The 19,478-nt window shown below is 37.3% G+C and overlaps 2 protein-coding genes across 2 annotated transcripts; both read right to left on the minus strand.

Moving 5' to 3' along the window:
• Window positions 1–1,680: 1,680 nt before the first annotated feature.
• On the minus strand, window positions 1,681–6,162 carry illr4 (immune-related, lectin-like receptor 4). Its single transcript, XM_063898474.1, has 6 exons — window positions 6,053–6,162; window positions 5,765–5,842; window positions 3,322–3,435; window positions 2,842–2,993; window positions 2,622–2,746; window positions 1,681–2,530 (listed from the first exon to the last, which is right to left on the minus strand). Exons 1-6 carry the CDS (start codon window positions 6,114–6,116, stop codon window positions 2,368–2,370), a joined length of 696 nt encoding a protein of 231 aa, XP_063754544.1. The 5' UTR covers window positions 6,117–6,162; the 3' UTR covers window positions 1,681–2,367.
• A 4,639-nt stretch (window positions 6,163–10,801) lies between these two features.
• On the minus strand, window positions 10,802–18,698 carry LOC134875357 (C-type lectin domain family 4 member A-like). Its single transcript, XM_063899908.1, has 9 exons — window positions 18,582–18,698; window positions 18,208–18,285; window positions 13,780–13,893; window positions 13,555–13,629; window positions 13,333–13,386; window positions 13,088–13,147; window positions 12,813–12,964; window positions 12,590–12,714; window positions 10,802–12,498 (listed from the first exon to the last, which is right to left on the minus strand). The coding sequence occupies exons 1-9, from the start codon at window positions 18,643–18,645 to the stop codon at window positions 12,309–12,311; spliced, it is 912 nt and encodes a 303-aa protein (XP_063755978.1). The 5' UTR covers window positions 18,646–18,698; the 3' UTR covers window positions 10,802–12,308.
• Window positions 18,699–19,478: the final 780 nt, after the last annotated feature.

The raw sequence follows: 19,478 nt of genomic DNA on the forward strand, positions 1-19,478 counted from the left end.
ATAAGTTTAAGCTCTCAATATTTCTCCACCGTAAAACATTGTGTTGTTCACATTAGAATATCTCTCTCAAGAATCAAACTTGATGCTGGCTGCAGCTCTTCTCTGGGTCCTGATGTTGGTCGTTTCTTCTCTTAGATCAAACTACAACAAACATTCAGTTCGTCAGACAGCAGTCTCCAGCAGCTTCCGTGTTCTTTTGGACCTGGCTCACATATGTCTGGTAGGATTCCCAGAAATCCACAGGAACCTGGTAAGTTATGTTGAAGAGTCATTTTGAAAAGACGCAGGTCTTATCTGACTATAAGAAGAGGGTATTTTGAGAGAGGAAGACCATGTCATTCTCGACCCAGGGACATACCAGCAGTGAGGTCACATCCTGAGAAGACTTTTTGAAACGGTTGATCATTATTCATCCAATGGAGTCCTGAGTCTGGCCTGTGATTGTCAGGACTCTGAAGGATCTGTTAGTTTAGAGCAGGCCCAAAAGCAGAACGGATAATATATGATTGTACACAAGGCGTTTGATCGTGGGAAGCTTACGATGAAACTCTCAAAACCCCCACTGAAACCTTCAAAATGAAAAAGTTAAACATGTGTTCAAAAAGCTGTAAACCTGAGTGATGCTGCAGGAGTGTTTAGTTTAAAGTACATGTTAGTTTGTCTAACAGTTAGATGTGTGTGTTATAACCATAGATAATATCAGTCCAGAGCAGAGGTTTAATAAATGAAGCAGGAGCTGAATCACCAAAGGTAAAGACTAAAACCTGAAAGAGATAAGAATGAAGAGGTAAAGCAAAGAGTCCATCTGTCAGTATCTGACTTGGAATTGTCTAATTGGGTTATTTGAAATTCTTACTGGTAGTATCCCCGTGCTACAACATGGAAAGAGATTGCAGAAGATTGTTTACAATGATAAATAAACAAACTCTAAAGGTGTGTGTTGGCTGCACTGGTGTTTGTTTAGATGTTGTGGTTGTTGTTTTGTTCTGTTGTTGAAGTGTCAGGTTGCTTCACTAGTTTTTGTGACGGTTTTGTAGATTGTTGACATGTTGTTGTGTTTTTTTTTAATGTTGTCCTCTATTCTGTTGATTTTATCTAGGTTACCTCTGACAGAGTTGGTTGTGTACTTGTGGATCATTAGTATGCACAGGCTGCAGAAGTTAGACTAAAGAAAATAAAAGTGTTGTTGTTGTTGTTGTTGTTGTTGCTATGGACGTCATGGTTCTGAGACATGATGTTGTTCTGGCTCCTACATTGATGTGCTGATGATAGTGATATCGTCTCCGAGCTGAGCTGCTGTGTTCTGATCTTCTGCTCCCTTTTCTCTTGTCATTACTTCACTGCAACCCTAAAGTCTCAACCAGGTTCAAGTGTTTGTGTTCCTGATGTTTTAAAGAGAAGAAAAGCACACATTAAACTGATGCTTTATACTGTTTGACCAGTCTCTGTTTTTAACTTCCTTCAGTCAGTGGAATGTTGATGCTTTTTAGCTGCTTCTCCGTTTAGTTATTCATTATTTTAATAAAAGTAATCCTTGTTTTACCTTCATTGTATTACTCAGTTGTTTTGCATATCCAAAATGGAAATCATCCAAAATGTTCCTGTTGTGTTTTTGGTTTTACAGATTCACTTTTTAAATGTTTAAGGTTGCATCCAAACGAAAAGACAAAGAGAAGTCAATAAATGAATGAAAAGAGTTTATTTTTACAGATGAGCGAGCTGTAAAAAGTCATTTTTTAACTAAAGTACACATCAATGGTTAAGTACTCATGTTTTACTTTTTTAAGAAACACAGTTTCTAATGAAAACGTGAAGAGAATATTAAATATGATGTTACGTTAGAATTTAAACACAGCAGTTTATATGAGTACTGCTGAAACCAGATGTTGATTAACAGGAAGTAATAATAATACATACAAAAGTAATAATACCACTCTGTAAACATACAATGCATCAATGACTTTTATGATGTGGGATAATTATGCTGATTCATCTCTCAATCAATCAAATGATTGTTTTATTTGGAAATAATTGAAAATAATAAGAAATGCTGTCACATTACCCAGAGCCCAAAATGTTTTGGGGGGAAATTCAGTGCCATTATTTGCATCAAAATGATTTCAACAAGATGAAATATTGAAATAGTACTTCTGTTACATGTGATCCCTTCCTTAGCTTTTGAACATATTCAAGAATCTGCATTTTAATGTTTGCACAGCCGGACTTTTTCTATTTGATTTAGACAAGAGCTTTAGTAAAATCAACTTTCCTCCCCGTTCTGCATCCCTCACTGAGAAAGTTCAACAGGCTGAGCGACTCTTACAGTAAGCTGCACTGTTTTCAGAGGCAGTTTAAATGTTCAGGTTGTCATGGTTTCTCACAGATACTTTTGTGAGGCACCTCACAGGATTTATCAAACCAACACTTCAGGTCTGTTGTTCCACCTCTCTCCCCCATCCTCGCACAATCCTCTTCTAAAGTATCGCTCCCTTTATAGTTGTCTGGCTCTCCGTTGAACCAAAAAGACAAGCTGAGGATTTAAGAATGGAAAGATGTGATTCAATCAAACTGGTGACTTTGATATTGGAAGTTGACAAATAATGTGTTTACAGCGATCAAACCTGCTGTCCAGTTCTGATCTGTCTGTCCACAGCCATCTGCCCTCTGTCTCTGAGTCCGTCAGTCCGATCCAGAACTTGTCCTCATCTTCAGTCATTGTACATCTCAGCTTCCTCTCCAGGAATTCCTGGACAGGAAGAACTTTGTAAAATACATTTCTGTGCTAACTAATGTAGAAACAAAGAACCTGATGAATCCTGACCCTGCAGCAGTGTGTTATACCTGCTCCTCTCTGCTCTCTATCTTAACCAGATCTCCTCCTTTACGTCTGCATTCTTCTCTGCTCTCTGTCCAGGTTGATTTACCGGTGGAGAAATAATAGCATTTTCCTCCATGATGCTCCCAGCCTTCTGGACATTTTGAACGTGAGTCCCCTTTAAAGAGATCAGAGCAAAGAGTTTAGTCAGGTGATACACATCTGTTTACATGTGTGTGAAACATCTGTCAATTCACTTTTGTTTTTTTGCAAGCTTATTGTGAATTTTCTTTGAATAGTTTGTAGAATAGGAGTCTGTTCATCTCAGGTGAATCCTTTCAAGATTGGTTTAGAGTTCAAACCATTACAGCAATAAGGAGAGATAGGTAAATTTGAGATGCTGAAAAAAAGAATATACAATTGAAAATCCCATTGATCAATTCTACCACCAGTTCTATCAAATTCAGAAGTAAATCTAAATGAACTTTATTTGAAAATGAACTCACAGGTCAGTCCGAGGGCGATGAGAGACGCTGCCAGGAGAACGCTGAGAACAAACACAGCCGCTCTCTCTGGTGTGACTTTAGATCGTAGAGATGACACAGACTGTTGCTGGGAACCTGTTGAGCAGAATAACAGACAGACACTCTATTGGGGTGTTGAAATTATTAAATGTCTTGTGTTTTTTATAACAAAGAAAATGGATTAAATGTTTTGGGATAAATGAATCAAATGAAATACATCTGAACCGATGGTCTACAATTCCATTTTTACTTTGGGAAAAGTTAAATTATACAGATGAACATTTTACTCACATTTTCATTCTTTTTTAAATATGTTTACATTATATTTAATCTTTCTTTAAATCAATTTTATAAATCAGGCTTTCTCTTGGAAACTAGTTTTTTAAACTTTTAAACCCAAAACCTGGTTTCTGTTGGCACAGTTAGATTATAATTGGTTTGTATGAGACTACCAGTAAAAAAAGGGATCGAATGTAAGTAATTAAACTAATGCAAGTTGGCTGAAGAAAATTAATTTTGTATAGTGTAAAAATCATGTTGTCTGAAGAGGAGATTTGAGGCTCAGTTGTTCCATTTTTTATTAATTTTATTTGTATTGTTATATTTATTTATTTGCACATTTATTTTTAGTTTTACATGTTATTTATGAAATGTCTACAAAGGAAGTATGATCAAATGATAACTTTCAGTGAAGTTAGGATTAAATCCTATCCTAAACAAATAGGCAAAGCGTAGTAAAGTAAAAATGATAAAAATGTTCAATGAGTCTAAAGAAGGAATGTTGAGGGAGCAAAACAGCCCAAACTCTTGACCAGTGGAGAAGGAACAGTGTTTGTGTTCATGTCCTGTTCTAAGGAGGTTTTAAAGACGCTGTTACAGTCAAACCACATTTCACACACTAGATAAATCCGGTTTCAAAATCTCTTTCCTTTTTTGCACATGATAGAGTCAATTGTTTTTCGAATTATATAAATGCAGTCCATAAATCAGTAAAACACTGTCACTGAATACAAAAAAATGTTGGGACAAAAATGTAAAGATATTAAAATAATGAGGAGCATAAATGTTACATTTCCCCAAACATTTTTTCTTTTTACAAGCTTACTAAAAGAAAGAAATGTTAACAAAAGAGCCCAAACTCGTGACCAACTTTCTTTTTTTTTGTTGGCGCTATCTTGTTTTAAGGAACTTCTGCAGACGCTTTCACAAGTAGAACCACATTTCACACGTTCACTCTGGGCACAGCTTCTCTCGTACTTCTTTGAGCTGTTCTTTTAACATTGCTGATGTCTGACTGTATCTAAGCTCTTTATACCCATTGTATTATTTATCCCCCAGCGAATCTCTACACAGACAAACAAATATGGTTACTCATGTCTTAACTAAATGATTGAAATGTTCACTTAGCCATTGAAGCCACGACTGAACAAGGCATGAAGAAAAAATTAAAACAGGAAACATGAAGACCAACAGACGACTAACATTTATATTTATATTATTGGGTCATGTTCAGTTCCTTATTTTTCTCTAAACCATTTTATCATCTCCTTTTACAGTAAATTACTCAACCAACAAAGTCCTCTCTTTATTGAGTGATAAGTGGGGTTTCTTTCTATATTACAAAAGTGTTAACTGTTACCATTACGGATTTTAACCTCTTTAAGATCAACATTTGTTTATCCCCCAGAGAAAACTCAGGTGTGACAGCAGCAACAGCAATGAGAACGAAATACAAATGTTCAGAATCAGAATCAAGTTTATTGCCAGGGACGTTTAAACATATAAGGAATTTGATCTGCTGTCTGGTGGTGCGAACATACACAATCTTAGAAAATAAGTTGCAATAGTAGGTAAAAACATATATAAAGATAATAAATAATAGTATTTTTAAGAAACTATTTATCATTAAAATGGAATAATAAAGACAAGTATTTACACCACATTTTAATTTTAATATACAAAGAACTGTAAAAGCTAAAAAATTAAAGCATTTGGGACAATGAATGTATGGCAATATAAATCCCACCTTTGCCCTTAAAATGAACGTCCAACCTTCCACAGACAGTATCATTTATTGTCCTCACATGTCTAATGATGGAAGGTTTCTAAACCGACACATCAGGATGCAATATAAAGACACATTTTATTAAGTTCTCAAGTTTGACTTAATATTATTATTTAACTTACAATACAATACAACATATCTTAAGAATCAAGTTGACATTCCTATAGGTTTCATTTATATATTTTTTAATTTTGTTTTTGTTTCCAAGACTGAGCACTCATATAACTTGGAGGATTGATAAATTCACATTTTTATTTTAACATAAAACATTTTTTATGTTCATGGTGGCTGTTGCCTCCTGACTCCACTGACTGGAGGTCAGTTTCTCCTTTCTTATTTCTCCTTCATTTTATCACTCACCAGGGATCTCTGTGGATGGCTGCTTCTTCAAGATCCTGACTTCAGAGTAAGTGGTGTCAGCCGGTGAGGATGCGCCCCCTGCAACCCAAACCCTTTCTGTTAGATGAGCTCTGAATATGTACTAACTACTGATAATATGTGAGTGTAAACATTCACATTTCACTCAAACTGCAGAAACACATGCGTCTTTGAAGCTTCTAAACTTCTTTGAAAAAGCTCTGGTAGCTTTTTTAGGAATGTATAGATATATGGATAAAGGAATAAATAAATGATCATATTTTGACTCACCATCATTGTTTCCTGTCTCTCTTTTAAACTTGACATCAGAGTACAACACTTCAGCTTCAGACATTTTATCTCTGTGATCATCAGTGACTTTAACAGGGAACTGAAGGAACACTTCACTGCACACTGTTAAATTAAGAAATGCTGGGGGAGGGATTTATGCAGAGTTCCCCAAAATCAAACTCTTTATTTAGAATCCAAAATTACCTGAAAGACTGTTCTGCATATCTCGCCTCTCAACACTTGAGGTGTCGTTCAGGAAATCAACGTACGGTGAGTCGGTGACTCATTCCTGACTGATTTTCTCTGAGAAGTTTCATGGAATTACGTTTTCATGCAAAATTCTCAGACGAACATTTAGTTGGCACAAGGCGTTTTATTGTGGAAATGTTAGGTTGTGATTTCTTTTTTCCACCATTGATACCTTTGATCTGAAAAAGTAAATTAGGTGTTCAAAAAGCTAAAAAAAAAAGTTAAAACTGACTGATGCTTCAGAAGTTGTTTTGTTTGAAGTATGTGTGCTGCTAAAACCATAGTCGTCACGATCTGTCAGTATTTCCTGTTTTATTCTGAAAAGTCTTCCCCCCTGTGTGATGTCTTCCTTCCTTGTTTGATTACCTGATTGAGTTCCCCTGGTGCCTTTGTGTTTTCCTTCCCTCCCCAGCTGTGTCTTGTCCATATGATTGCATGTGTTTAATGTGTGGGATATGGTCGAACTGTCAAAAAATCAGCTCCTATCCTCTATTCCTATCTACTATTCCTTGACCTTTGTGTGAAACGTGACGGGGTTAAGGATCAGTGGATAGGAGAATTCAGAACGAATTAGGAAAAGAGACTGCGGTGCTTTGAGAATCCGACTGCACTTATACTATCCCGTGTATTGATGATGAAGGACGTTACTAATGTGCATCTGCTGTGGGGAACTACAGTGTCTATAAAGCGGACTGCTTAAAGCGCACCAGACTTTGCTCCGTGCTCTCTGATGGTGTTGTTTCATGCTGTATGAACGTGGACAACAGTGAAAGTGAAATTTCTGCTTGTCACCCGGTCCACACGTATTAATCCAGATGAATCCCAATATATATGATTACATGAAATATTTTAAAATGAATACAAATGTAATTATTGTTATAAAGCTGTTAGGACTTAACCTATCACTTTGTATATCACCATTAAAACATGTTTTTAAAAGTTTAGATAACGGAGTGTCTATTTGCACCCCTGGTACAAATAGCCTTGGCCACACAGCTGAGCTATTCACACCCCGTGACGTAACACCAAAATAAAAGCTGCTGGTTTGCACAAAAAACATGGCGGACATCCGTTTTTTCGTCATCAGAAAGTGAAGAATACTGCTAGGTTTTGGCACTAATATCTGTTCCAATTAAAAACGAGATGGAAACATTGTGTTTTATTTTCATAATCGATGTTTAGTGAACACATTACAACCGTCAGTTTGTTAGTTTTTAGAAATTACGCGATCATTACGTTCAGCCATATTAAGTATATTTTTGCTTGCAAACCACAGACATGTTATAGTATTAATTTGCGTAGCGGTAAGCCACTTGGGTTAAGATGCGGGAGTCCCGGGTTCGATTCTTGCCCGATGCGTTTTGGCAGTGAGTAGTAGAAGTGATAGTCCGCATACCAACATCTCTGCAGAGAAGGCGCGCAGTTTGAAAAACAATTCAGTTCTCAAACGGAAGTTTTGATTACAACAATAGCCTCGTTGCACGGTAACCGTAAATTCTACTTCCGCTGTTACTGTATGCGCTTCTAAACTTCCGGTGTGATATCGGTGAACGTCAAACATGGCGAGTTTCTACACTAGATGCCTGCAGGATCTCCCAAACATTTCCATCTCAGATGTCCACCGACTTGTTCGGATGGGCAGTTCTACACCGAAGAGCAAACGTGATAAGGGATACAAAATGTACCTATCCAGTTATATCGACAATTATGAAGGTAAGTTGTAACTATGGCACAATATTATTGTAGCTACATAGCTAACATTAGCGCTTACATAGTGATATTACTGTGGTAATAGCTTTACTTACTTTTATAATTTAACGTGGTCTTTGCTCGACTTTTCAATGTTAGAAAGATATAAGATTATTGTTTTGTATAAAATAACATGTATGATGTTGAATTCCCACAGTTTCAAATAAAGATCCAGCAGGGAGAGTGAGCGTCAGGGCTGTTTGTTTCAGGTCGATGAGGAAAAACGATAAGCCTCACGACCTCAGAGTAGGGAGAAAAAGTGTCTTAACCTATGGTCTTAACTCATCTGTTCATGTCCAATTAGCTCAAACCCGTTCCAAGAAAACAGAACAGGGACTGATCCCTTTTGGAGTTTTCTTAGTCCCCCGGCTGTCACGACAAAATCTGTGCTTTTAAAGTGCCTACTGCAGACCTTTGAATGTTTCGTCGGACTGAAATTATCCCTTCGGATTCTCCTCAGCCACTCGGCCCGTACCGCCGGGTCAACGGGAAATGAATGAAAGGAAAGTAGCTTATTGTACCTCGAAGAATTCGTACACTGAGGTACACAACAGTGCAGTGCCGATGTCCCCACCCTTTGAAAGGTCAGTCGTCTTTCTTTTATTGTGAACACACTCATTGTACACTTCTAAATAGTAAAAGCCGGTTACCGGTATCCAGCTGTCAAACGCTATCATAACACGGAAGTGTTCGACCGGAAGTTTAGACGCGCATACAAGTAACAGCGGAAGTAGAATTTACGGTTACCATGCAACGAGGCTATTAGCTAGTGCACCAGGGTGTAAATAGCACACGTTGCTATAAATAGCATACATTATTCTGAATGTCTATTAGCACCCCTGGTACAATAGCCTTGGCCACACTATTCACACCACTGATCTGAATAGTCAAAGAAGGTTCTTTATACACCGATTCGGTGAGCGATTTGTGTATGTCGCCATCTAGCGACGGGGCCATTGCTGCGGTGTGCGTGCTCAATCATTACACTCATTATCCATTCAACAGTCATTGATGCTATCAATAATAGCAAGATAACCATAACCCCAAATGAATAAAGTTACTTGGTTGGACGATGTCAGACAGTGGCCTCCAGTTACTGATGAAGGTATCTGAAATTACTGATATTAATTCATGAATTAATATAATTAAATATTAGTAAACGGAAAGTAGAAGGAGATGTAAACACAGCTAGCTTCCGTTGAATTGACTTACTGACCTTAGCATGCTAACTAGCATTTAATCTTTAAGGACAGCCCACGTGATTAAAAAATAATGTAATTATTAATGTTGGAATTAAATACTTGTTTCAGCAATAAGTATGACATATTAAAATAGGATACAGCAAGAAAATAGACTGTCAACACACATCGCTATGTGTTGACGTTTGTTGTAGCTAACATGCTAACGCAAGCTTACATGACATTTCATTAACATGATATGGCTGCGACGTGATCAAAAACAAAAACACTTTTTTGCTTCGTTTTAGATATTCAGGAGTATTTTATTCTTCGGCTGGCCAGTGATGACCAACAAAACAAAAACTACAGGTCACTGATAGAAGGTCAAAACTACCTGAGCTCTGGATGGGTCGGGCAAATACTACATTGCTTTTTGGACGACCATGTCATACTGAAAGGATCGGTGAGGTTTTCCCAGGCCATCCACAGCCACCACACTGTGGAAGTTACAGTGAGAGATGGGGGGCATGTTGAGAATGTGAAGTGTGACTGCATGGCTGGCAGAGGAAGCTGCTGCAGCCACGCTGCAGCACTACTGTACACCGCACGCACACCGCATCAATGGCGGCCGCTCTACTTTCGGTCACTTTGCCGAATCGGTGTATAGATCTGTGATTCACACCCCGTGAATTACCACCAAAAACACCTTGCTCGTGAGCACAAAAGCCATTGCGGACGTTTTTTCTTCATCAGAAAGCGAACAATTCTGATGGCACTAATATATTTTTTAATTGAAATATAGATGTCTTTCTTAACTCTTAGTTGAGGATATCTCTGGCCTAATGGATAGCGACGTAATCCTCCATATCATTTCATGCTAAATCACCTCTCCCATTTAAATCGTTAAGCTTGAAGTTATGATTATTAGCTATATAACCAAAGCAACCATGAAACAAAACTTTAGCTGCCTTTTCAGTTTAATATTTCATAATCATCCTTGGGTTCAATTTGAATGCAAGTATAGCCTAGATCGAGATATCTTATGCCCTGTTGCTTGAAGCATATACCTTTGACCTCCGGCATTGGTATCCCTTTATTGATCACCTCACGTTTGGATAGAAAGTCCATGTTTTGAGAAATGTTTCCATTTTCGCGATCAAGATCAAATAGGAAGAGAGGCGGCAGAACAAGCACACACTCTACCGGTGGGCTATCGCACGCCCCCCTCATTGACGAAGAGGTACTGTTTGCCTCACTGTGTTTTTTTTCGCTGCGGTTCTGTGTCAGATCAGCAAGACTAAATAGATTCTGCGGATGCGTTTAACCCTGGTGGATTGCGCAATCTGAGGAGAGGCACAAAAACCTACTGCTGAGTGCACCGGGGTACGAATAGCATTCACTGCTATTTGCACCAGACGGGGTATCAATAGAACACATTGCTGAGTGCACCGGGGTACGAATAGCATTCACTTCTATTTGCACCAGGGTACAAATAGCATACAGTGCTAATTGTACCAGGGGTGCAAATAGCCTTACCCTTTAGATAATCCCACAAAATTGAGTAAACAGTAAACACTGAGAGATGTGGACTTTATTTGATAATTTCAGTAAAAAAGCAATGTTCATATTTTCCTTTTGATGAATATAGCGCTAAACATTAAAAACAAAGCACTTTATTAAAGTTTTAACTTGCTTAATAAGCACCGTGTAGTGAATGTAATATACATAATTCACCTCCTTCTTAAGTGTGGTTCTACACACTGTTGTTTCATGCCTGTAAATATGACCGTTGGTTTATGCTTGAATGTACGACTGTAAAAAGGGATCGTGGTCCCTTTAATTAATCTGTGTTTACGATGACGTGGAGCCCCATGCTTGTTGGTTTACAGGACAGCGCCATCTTTTTTTGTTATAACTTTTACTGTGTGATTAAACGAGACACGCATTCGTGTGCTCAACTGTAATGAACGTCTCCTGCGTTTCAATACGATCTCCACAAGCATTTCTCGTGACGATCGGTTGTTTCCGTGAACGGCCGAATGTTGTGTCAAGGTAAAAGTAACGGCCGTAAGGCATTGTGGGACAGCATGTTCTCCTTTACTTTCGCAAAGGAAGGTCCAGTGTTCCCTAAACTGAAGGAGGTTATAAAGGAAGTTTCAAAGCTACTTTCCCATCATATATGAATTTGAACAGCTCAGCGGTCACTAAGGTACTTCCGGGTAATTTCACTACGTTAGGAACCTTCCTAAACTAAACTGACTATTCGACTGCAGCCCTGGTTTTCTGTTTCTAGCTGTCAGATCCTTGTTTTCAGCCCTGCCCTGGTCTGAAAGAATTACACCCTAATAAATTTATGCAAGGTTATTCCGTTGGGTCCACCCCGCTAATCCCATCCTAATAAAAGATAACTATGAAGGTGTAAAGTAAAAGGTCAATCTGACACAATCTTTATATCAATGTGCTATAGAAAATATCTGCTTCAGGTTATTTATATTTACCCGATTTAGTTTGCAGATAAAAAGACATGGGATCCATCCTGACACACATTCTAAAAACAACACGGACAACAGACACATCTCTAATAAAAGTACACCCTGCTCCGTCACATCCAAAAACACTCAAAAAACACTACTACAAACAAGGTCATTCAACGTCAATAAATAAATCTCATCTGTGAGACACGACTTTATCCTTTGTGGAATGGCTGCCGGAATAAATCTGTTTTTATACCGCTTTGTTCTACTCTTTGGGACTACTAACCTTTCATCATTCAATATAGAGCTGGACAACTGCTGCCTGAGGTACAGGGTCTCCAGGTTTAGCTGGGGCTCACCAATAACTCTGCTGGAACACACTTACCAAACCATGACATTAAAGAAAAGGACAGAATTGACTCGACACTCGCACAATAAAACATGACCATCACGGTTTAGTCGATGTTGAAATAGAGCACGTCACTAGCACTAAACAAAAACTAGTGAACTAAGTTAACAGGTCTCACACAGAGACACAGAGACAACACACATTCATTTCATCATGAGATTTAAACAGACAAAGTGAGACTCAAGCTGAACTGTTTTTCAGATGCACTTTAACTGTCCAGGTTCTCCTGGTTTCTCACAGATACTTTTGTGAGGCACTTTACATGGTGCATCAAACCAACACTTCAGGTCTGGGGCTCCACCTTTCTCCCCCATCCTCGCACAATTCTCTCCGTCAGGATTGACCTTTTTATAGTTGTCTGGCTCTCCTTTGAACCAAAAAGACAAGCTGAGGATTTAAGAATGAAAAGATGTGATTTAATCAAACTGGTGACTTTGTTATTAGAAATTGACAAATAATGTGTTTAAAACAATCAAACCTGCTGTCCAGTTCTGATCTGTCTGTCCACAGCCATTTGCCCTCTGTCTCTGAGTCCGTCAGTCCGATCCAGAACTTGTCCTCAGCTTCAGTCATTTTACCTCTCAGTTCGTACTCCAGGAATGTCTGGAGAAGAAAAACCAATATGATTAATACATCTCTGTGCTAACCAATGTAGAAACAAAGAACCTGATGAATCCTGACCCTGCAGCAGTGTGTTATACCTGCTCCTCTCTGCTCTCTATCTTAACCAGATCTCCTCCTTTACGTCTGCATTCTTCTCTGCTCTCTGTCCAGGTTGATTTACCGGTGGAGAAATAATAGCATTTTCCTCCATGATGCTCCCACCCTTCTGGACATTTTGTACATGAGTCCTCTTTAAAGAGATCAGAGAAGAGATTTTAGTTTGTTGAAACACATCTGTTTACATGTGTGAGAAACATCTGTCACTTCATCGTCAGAAGATTGAAACATGTGAGAAAGTAAATCCATCACTGACTGTTAACTTCAGGACACTTTGGTGACTCCGGTTTGCATGGTTTTACTCCAGAGTATTTCGCTGTAATGAGAGATAAAAAAAGATGTCACTTTCATCAGGATGCTCTCTTAGTTGAGAACCTGAACAGAGAACCAAACTCTTCCATGGTTCACTCAGTCGAGTAGAAGCTGAAATAAAATCAGTATGAGAGTGTTGATCCAAAATTGTGACAAATTCTAAAGAGATCTGGATGTGGACAAGTTTACCTGTGAGATTTTTTATCAAAGTGTCACGCTCATCCATCACCTTTTGCAGACGTTCTATGGTTTGGATGTTTTAGGGTAAATGTTAGAAAGAGAAGCACAGTTTAATGAGTGGAAGTCGTCATTGGAGGCAAAACATTTCAAAGTTAAAGTAAAGTGAGGATTATTATTGTAGAGATGTAGAGTATGGTAAAATGAGTGTTATTCCGACTTTGTTAAATGTACCTGTGAGATTTTTTTCCATAGCACGCTCATCCGTGAACTTTTGTCCAGGTTCGATGGTTTGGTTGTTTTTATACACTGATTGTTAAAAAAGAGAAAGAAAGTATGGTTTGTAGAATAGGAATACTGTATGTTCATCGTTGAAGAATCATTCCAATTTAGAGTGAGACTTATCATAAGGACAGATTGATAATAATTAAAATGCAAAGAAGAAGAGAGCAAACTCACAGGTCAGTGCAAGGGCGATGAGAGAAGCTGCCAGGAGAACACTTAGAACAAACACAGCCGCTCTCTCTGGTGTGACTTTAGATTGTGGAACTGACTCAGATTGTTGTTGGGAACCTGTTGAGCAGAAAAAGAGAGAGACAGTTGGTTTAAATTAAGTAAAATATACATTCCTGTAACATTCTGTCTGTGTTTCCTGTTTTATTTTGAAAGTTTTTCACCGCCTATGTTGTGTCTGTTTTTATTCCTGTCTATCGGTTTGCCTGCCTGCCCAGCTTTGCGAAAGTTTCACATTTTATCTAGATTTTGAACCCTTACAGCCTTTACAGTTTCTGAAATGGACATTCTGGGAGCCCTGGGTGCCCTGGGTGCCCTGGGAGCTCCTCATTATACAGTGGTATGCAAAAGTTTGGGCACCCCTTAGGAAAACCACTGCATCAGTTTGTCACTTGCTGAGCTTTTGAAGCAGCAACTTCATTTTAACATATGTTATACCTTATGGTAACAAACATCTCAGTAGTGAAATAACTTTTATTGGTCAAACAGAAACATGTTTATGTGCATTCAAACAAAAATAGGCATGTGCATAAATTTGGGCACCCCTAAGAAATAATTCCATTAATATTTAGTATTGCCTCCTTTTGCTGCAATAACGGCCTGTAGACGCCTCCTGTAGCCACAGACAAGTCCCTTAAGCCTGGCAGGTGGTATTTTGGCCCATTCTTCCACACAAAACGTCTCCAGTTCAGTCAGGTTTCTTGGCCTCCGTGCATGGACAGCCTTCTTCAAATAAATCCATACATTTTCAATGATGTTAAGGTCTGGGGACTGGGATGGCCATTCCAGAACATTGTACCTGTGCTTCTGCATGAATTCCTTGGTGGATTTTGATCGGTGCTTAGGATCATTGTCCTGCTGAAAAATCCAACCCCGGCGTAGCTTCAACTTTGTGACTGACTCTAGAACATTCTTGTCAAGAATCTCCTGGTACTGTAAGGAATTCATGTGGCCCTCAACTTTAATAAGTTTTCCAGTACCTGTGCTAGCCACACAGCCCCATAACATGATAGATCCTCCACCAAATTTTACAGTGGGCAACAAGTTCTTTTCATTGAATGCAGTGTGTTTTTTTCGCCATGCATACCTGTTCATGTTATGACCAAATAACTCAATCTTGGTCTCATCTGACCACAGTATTTTGTTCCAAAATGCTTCTGGCTTGTCCAGATGTGCTTTTGCATACCTCATGCGACTCTTCTTGTGATTAACACTCAGGAAAGGCTTTTTGCACATCACCCTTCCAATGAGCTCTTCCTGGTGCAAAGTACGCTGGATTGTGGAACGGTGAACAACTACACCATCAGCAGCCAGATGTTGTTGTAGTTCTCTGGAGGTGGTCTGTGGCTTCTCTGTGACCATTTTCACCATCCTTCGCCTGTGCCTTTCCCCTATTTTTGTCGGCCTACCACATCTTTCCTTCACACGGACTGTTCCTGTGGCCTTCCATTTCACAACTACGTTTCTGACTGTGGAGACAGACAGTTTAAACCTGTCAGATAATTTTTTGTACCCTTCTCCTAATTTATAATGTTGGATTATCTTAGCTTTCAGGTCAGTGGAGAGTTGTTTTGAGGTCCCCATCTTGCCACTCCCTAAGAAAGAACCTAGGCCAGGCACAGCCAGCTATTACCTATGTTAAATAGCCTTTTTCATGATTGGTTCCACCTGTCTTTGTAATTGAAGGTCTAATGAGCTAATCAAAGCAATTTTGTGCAGCAACCTGTCAGCTATAAATCCGTACAGGTGTTGAAATGAATGCTATTTATAAGGGTGCCCAAACTTTTGCACATCCCATTTTTTGCATTTTATTTTATTATAATAAAACTATGTAATGCTACCCTAAGAATTTTGGTCTGGAAAACACTAAAACGTCTACATCTTTGTAGGAAAACAAATGTTGTTGCTGTGATCTTCTATTATAAAGGAAAAGCAAATTGTCATGAAATCTCAGAGGGGTGCCCAAACTTTTGCATACCACTGTACATGATCTCCCAGTTAAATGTGATAAATATATACAGTAACTGTTATGTCATCTGTTATACATTGATGTTATCATAATCATTTTCTTGAACTTATTTGCCCTCTCCTTCTTCTTGAAGTTTTTAGTTTTTTCCGATAATTCCTTTCCTTTTGTCTATGCCCTGTAACCGTGTCAATATTTAAAATGCAAATAGAGTAAGAAGAACTTTTTTCTTTTATGCTGTTTTGTTCTTGTTTTAAGAAACTTTTAAAGACGCTATACCAGTAAAACCGCAATTCACATGTTCACACCCGAGGTAATACCCGGTTCAAAGTTCAGTTTAACCTTCTGGACGTGTTATCCATTCCGTTAGTCCATTAGAGAGCACTTTTTCAATATCTCAATCATCTTTCGCAAAATATGTCATCATACACACACAAAAAAAAGAAAATTCTATGTGAATCATGCTTTGAAAACCATCAGAATGTAGATATAAAACTGGACTACTTGGTTAAAGGTGGACATTTCTGGTTAGACAGTATATGAAACAAAGCTACTAAACTATTAACATATAGTTGACAAATATCATCATGAAATTATTCCAGTTGATCAGTTGCATGAAGACAATTGACAAATGAAATTTGAAAAATGCAAATGAGCCACTATCTTGTGTTAACTTGGGTAAAATTAGAGGAAATATAAAGACGCAAAAAGACAAAGTGTGGTCTAATAAGTTGTTTTCACTTAGCTTGAATAATGACATGTTAAGGAAGCAAACCAGCCCAAACCACAGTGCTGTTTTTGTGTCCGTTTCTAGTTATGAGGAAGTTTTAAAGATGCTGTTACAAGAAAACCACATTTGACAGTAACACGTTCATTTCAAATGTTTTTTCAGTTATATAAATGCAGTCCATTACGAAGAACATTTTCAATATCTCTTTGTATCACCACTTAAAAATTCAACAAACACTGTTAACAGCCATGAAAAAATCCATTTTACAATATTTTGTAAACATCTTCAGATAATAGATAGGAATGAAACTAGGTAATAGTGGTTTGCTTAAATTTTTAGGACTCTAAAAAAAAAAGTTTGACCATGAAACATTGTTTTTATCCCTATGTTTTGTATTAAGGAACTTTTAAAGATGCTGTAATAAAGCCACATTTCACACGGTTTTTTATGACTTCTTTTAAATATTTGAATATGTCGCGGAAGTCTGACTATTTCTCAGAGTATAAGGGAGGCTGTAGCACAGTAGACTAGTGTGTCAATCTTCGGATCAGGGGAGCACAGGTTCTATACACACTGCAGTCAGCATGTCGTTGTGTCCTTGAGCAAGACACTTCACCCCAAATTGCTCCTGTGATTGTCCACAGTATTGAGTATGGAAGTCATTTTAGATAAAAGTGTCCAACAGATAACATGTAATGTATAAAATGTAATATTCATACACTGACAAATATGAATACTCGTTCAAAGATTCAAAGGTTGTAATGTCTAATGCACACAATATAAAAATGGTAATGAAAATCTTAAAGGTGCCATAGAAAGCATCTTTCTGGTATTTTGAATTGTTTTAAATCGCCTACAAAGAAGGTATATAACTTTAGTTGATCCAAAAAAATGTCCAGATGCAGTTTTACAGGCCCATTTACAACCCTATGATTTGGTCCTAGAATGAAACAAGCTGAATTGCCTTATTTGGGGCTCATTTAAGTAATTATGACGAGCTCTGCTCTGATTGGCTGGTTTACAAAGACAAATCCATGGCTGCCTCAGAGCCCATAGAAGTAAGTGAAGTTCAGAAACTGTGAGGGATGAACTATGGAGGCTATTGACTAACTAACTATTAACTACTTACAGAAAATGGACAAAGTTAGTCAGAGAAAAAAAAAAAAAATTGCATTTTTTTTCCTACAAGTTTTCTTTTAAATGGTTTGAAGGAAGAAATCTTAAGGAAACGAAGAAAAAAAAACAGACTCGTTTTAAGGAACTCTTGGAGAGATTGCCACATTAACACCACCTTTCACACATCCCCAACTGGGTAAAACAGTTTGTCTTTTTCTCACACATGTCTTTGAGATGTTTTTTATGTTGCTGATGTCTCACTGTAACTTAAACTACACTTGATTTAAAACTGATTTTATTATTTAATACGTATTTTTTTACACATCCACATCTTTCGTGAGATACAAATAGCTATTACTGTGTTTGTTTGTTTGTTTGTTTTGTTGAACATGTTTTGTTTTGTTTCCAGGACTGAGCACAACTACTTTAAGATTGAGATGATAATAAAATACACATTTTAATTCTGACATTTTTGATGGGTTTTTTTTTTCTGTTGCTTCATGACTTCACTGACTAGAGGTCACTTTCCTGTTCTCCTTTCTTTTTTAGTTTTATCACTCACCAGGAAACTCTGTGGACGGCTGCTTCTTCAAGATTCTGACTTCAGAGTAAGTAGTTTCATGCGGCGAGGAAACACTCCCTGCAACCAAAACCAAATCAACCCAACTTTCTGTTAAATGAGCTCTGAATATGTCAACATTCACAGTGCACTGAGATGACAGAAACATATGCGGCTTTGAAATGTTGTTAGAAAGAATTTTTTTTTTTTAATCACAGAAAGCTCTTTTTATTAGGAATGCATAGATAGATAGATAGATAGATAGATAGATAGATAGATAGATAGATAGATAGATAGATAGATAGATAGATAGATAGATAGATAGATAGATAGATAGATAGATAGATAGATAGATCGGTAATCATATTTTGACTCACCATCATTGTTTCCCTTCCCTCTTTTAAACTTGACATCAGAGTACAAAACTTCAGGTTCAGGCATTTTATCTCTGTGATCATCAGTGACTTTAAAAGGGAACTAAAGGAACCCTTCACTGCACACAGTTAAATTAAGAAATGCTGGGGGTGGGATTTATCATAAATCCCACCCCCAGCATTTCTTAATAAATCATTTATGAGTTCATAAATGATTTCATAAATGATTTCATTTCATCATTTCATAATCATTTCATAAATCATTTATGAGTTCCCCAAACTCAGTCTCTTTTCATAATGTATGAGTTATTGGTTTGTATTTTTACAGCTAAATAAATAAATAATTTTGTTTGAATTGTGTAGTCAATATAACTTTTGTAAAATTATATTTGTGACTTTTTGTCAATTTATTTGTATTTCTCAACAAATGCAAATAAAAAAAACAAAAACAAAAACAAAATAAAAGAATATAATAAAACAATACAGAATATAAACAATAATTTAAAAAACGATACATGTATACAGCCACGGAAAAAATTAAGAGACCACTTCAGCATTATCATTTTCTCTTGTTTTATTATTTATAGGTGTGTATTTGAGTTAAATACATTTTTTAAAAATGTTATTGTATTCTCTTAACTACTGACAATTTTTCTCTGTGTTTGAATTCAACAGACACTGGACCGGCTGCCATACATGAGGCGATAAAGGTTTAAGAAAAATTTGGAGTGGTGTCTTAATTTTTTCCGGAGCTGTATATATATATACAACATTTATAGACAACATTTGACTCGAAGAAAAACATAAAAACCTTAATCATATCAACATAAATTGTTTTATGTTTTTTATTTATTTATATATAATCATTTAATTTAATTTAGTTTAACAAAAAAAACACAT

The sequence above is a fragment of the Eleginops maclovinus genome, chromosome 13 (genome assembly GCF_036324505.1).
Source record: "Eleginops maclovinus isolate JMC-PN-2008 ecotype Puerto Natales chromosome 13, JC_Emac_rtc_rv5, whole genome shotgun sequence".
In the NCBI taxonomy this organism is placed as follows: domain Eukaryota; kingdom Metazoa; phylum Chordata; class Actinopteri; order Perciformes; family Eleginopidae; genus Eleginops; species Eleginops maclovinus.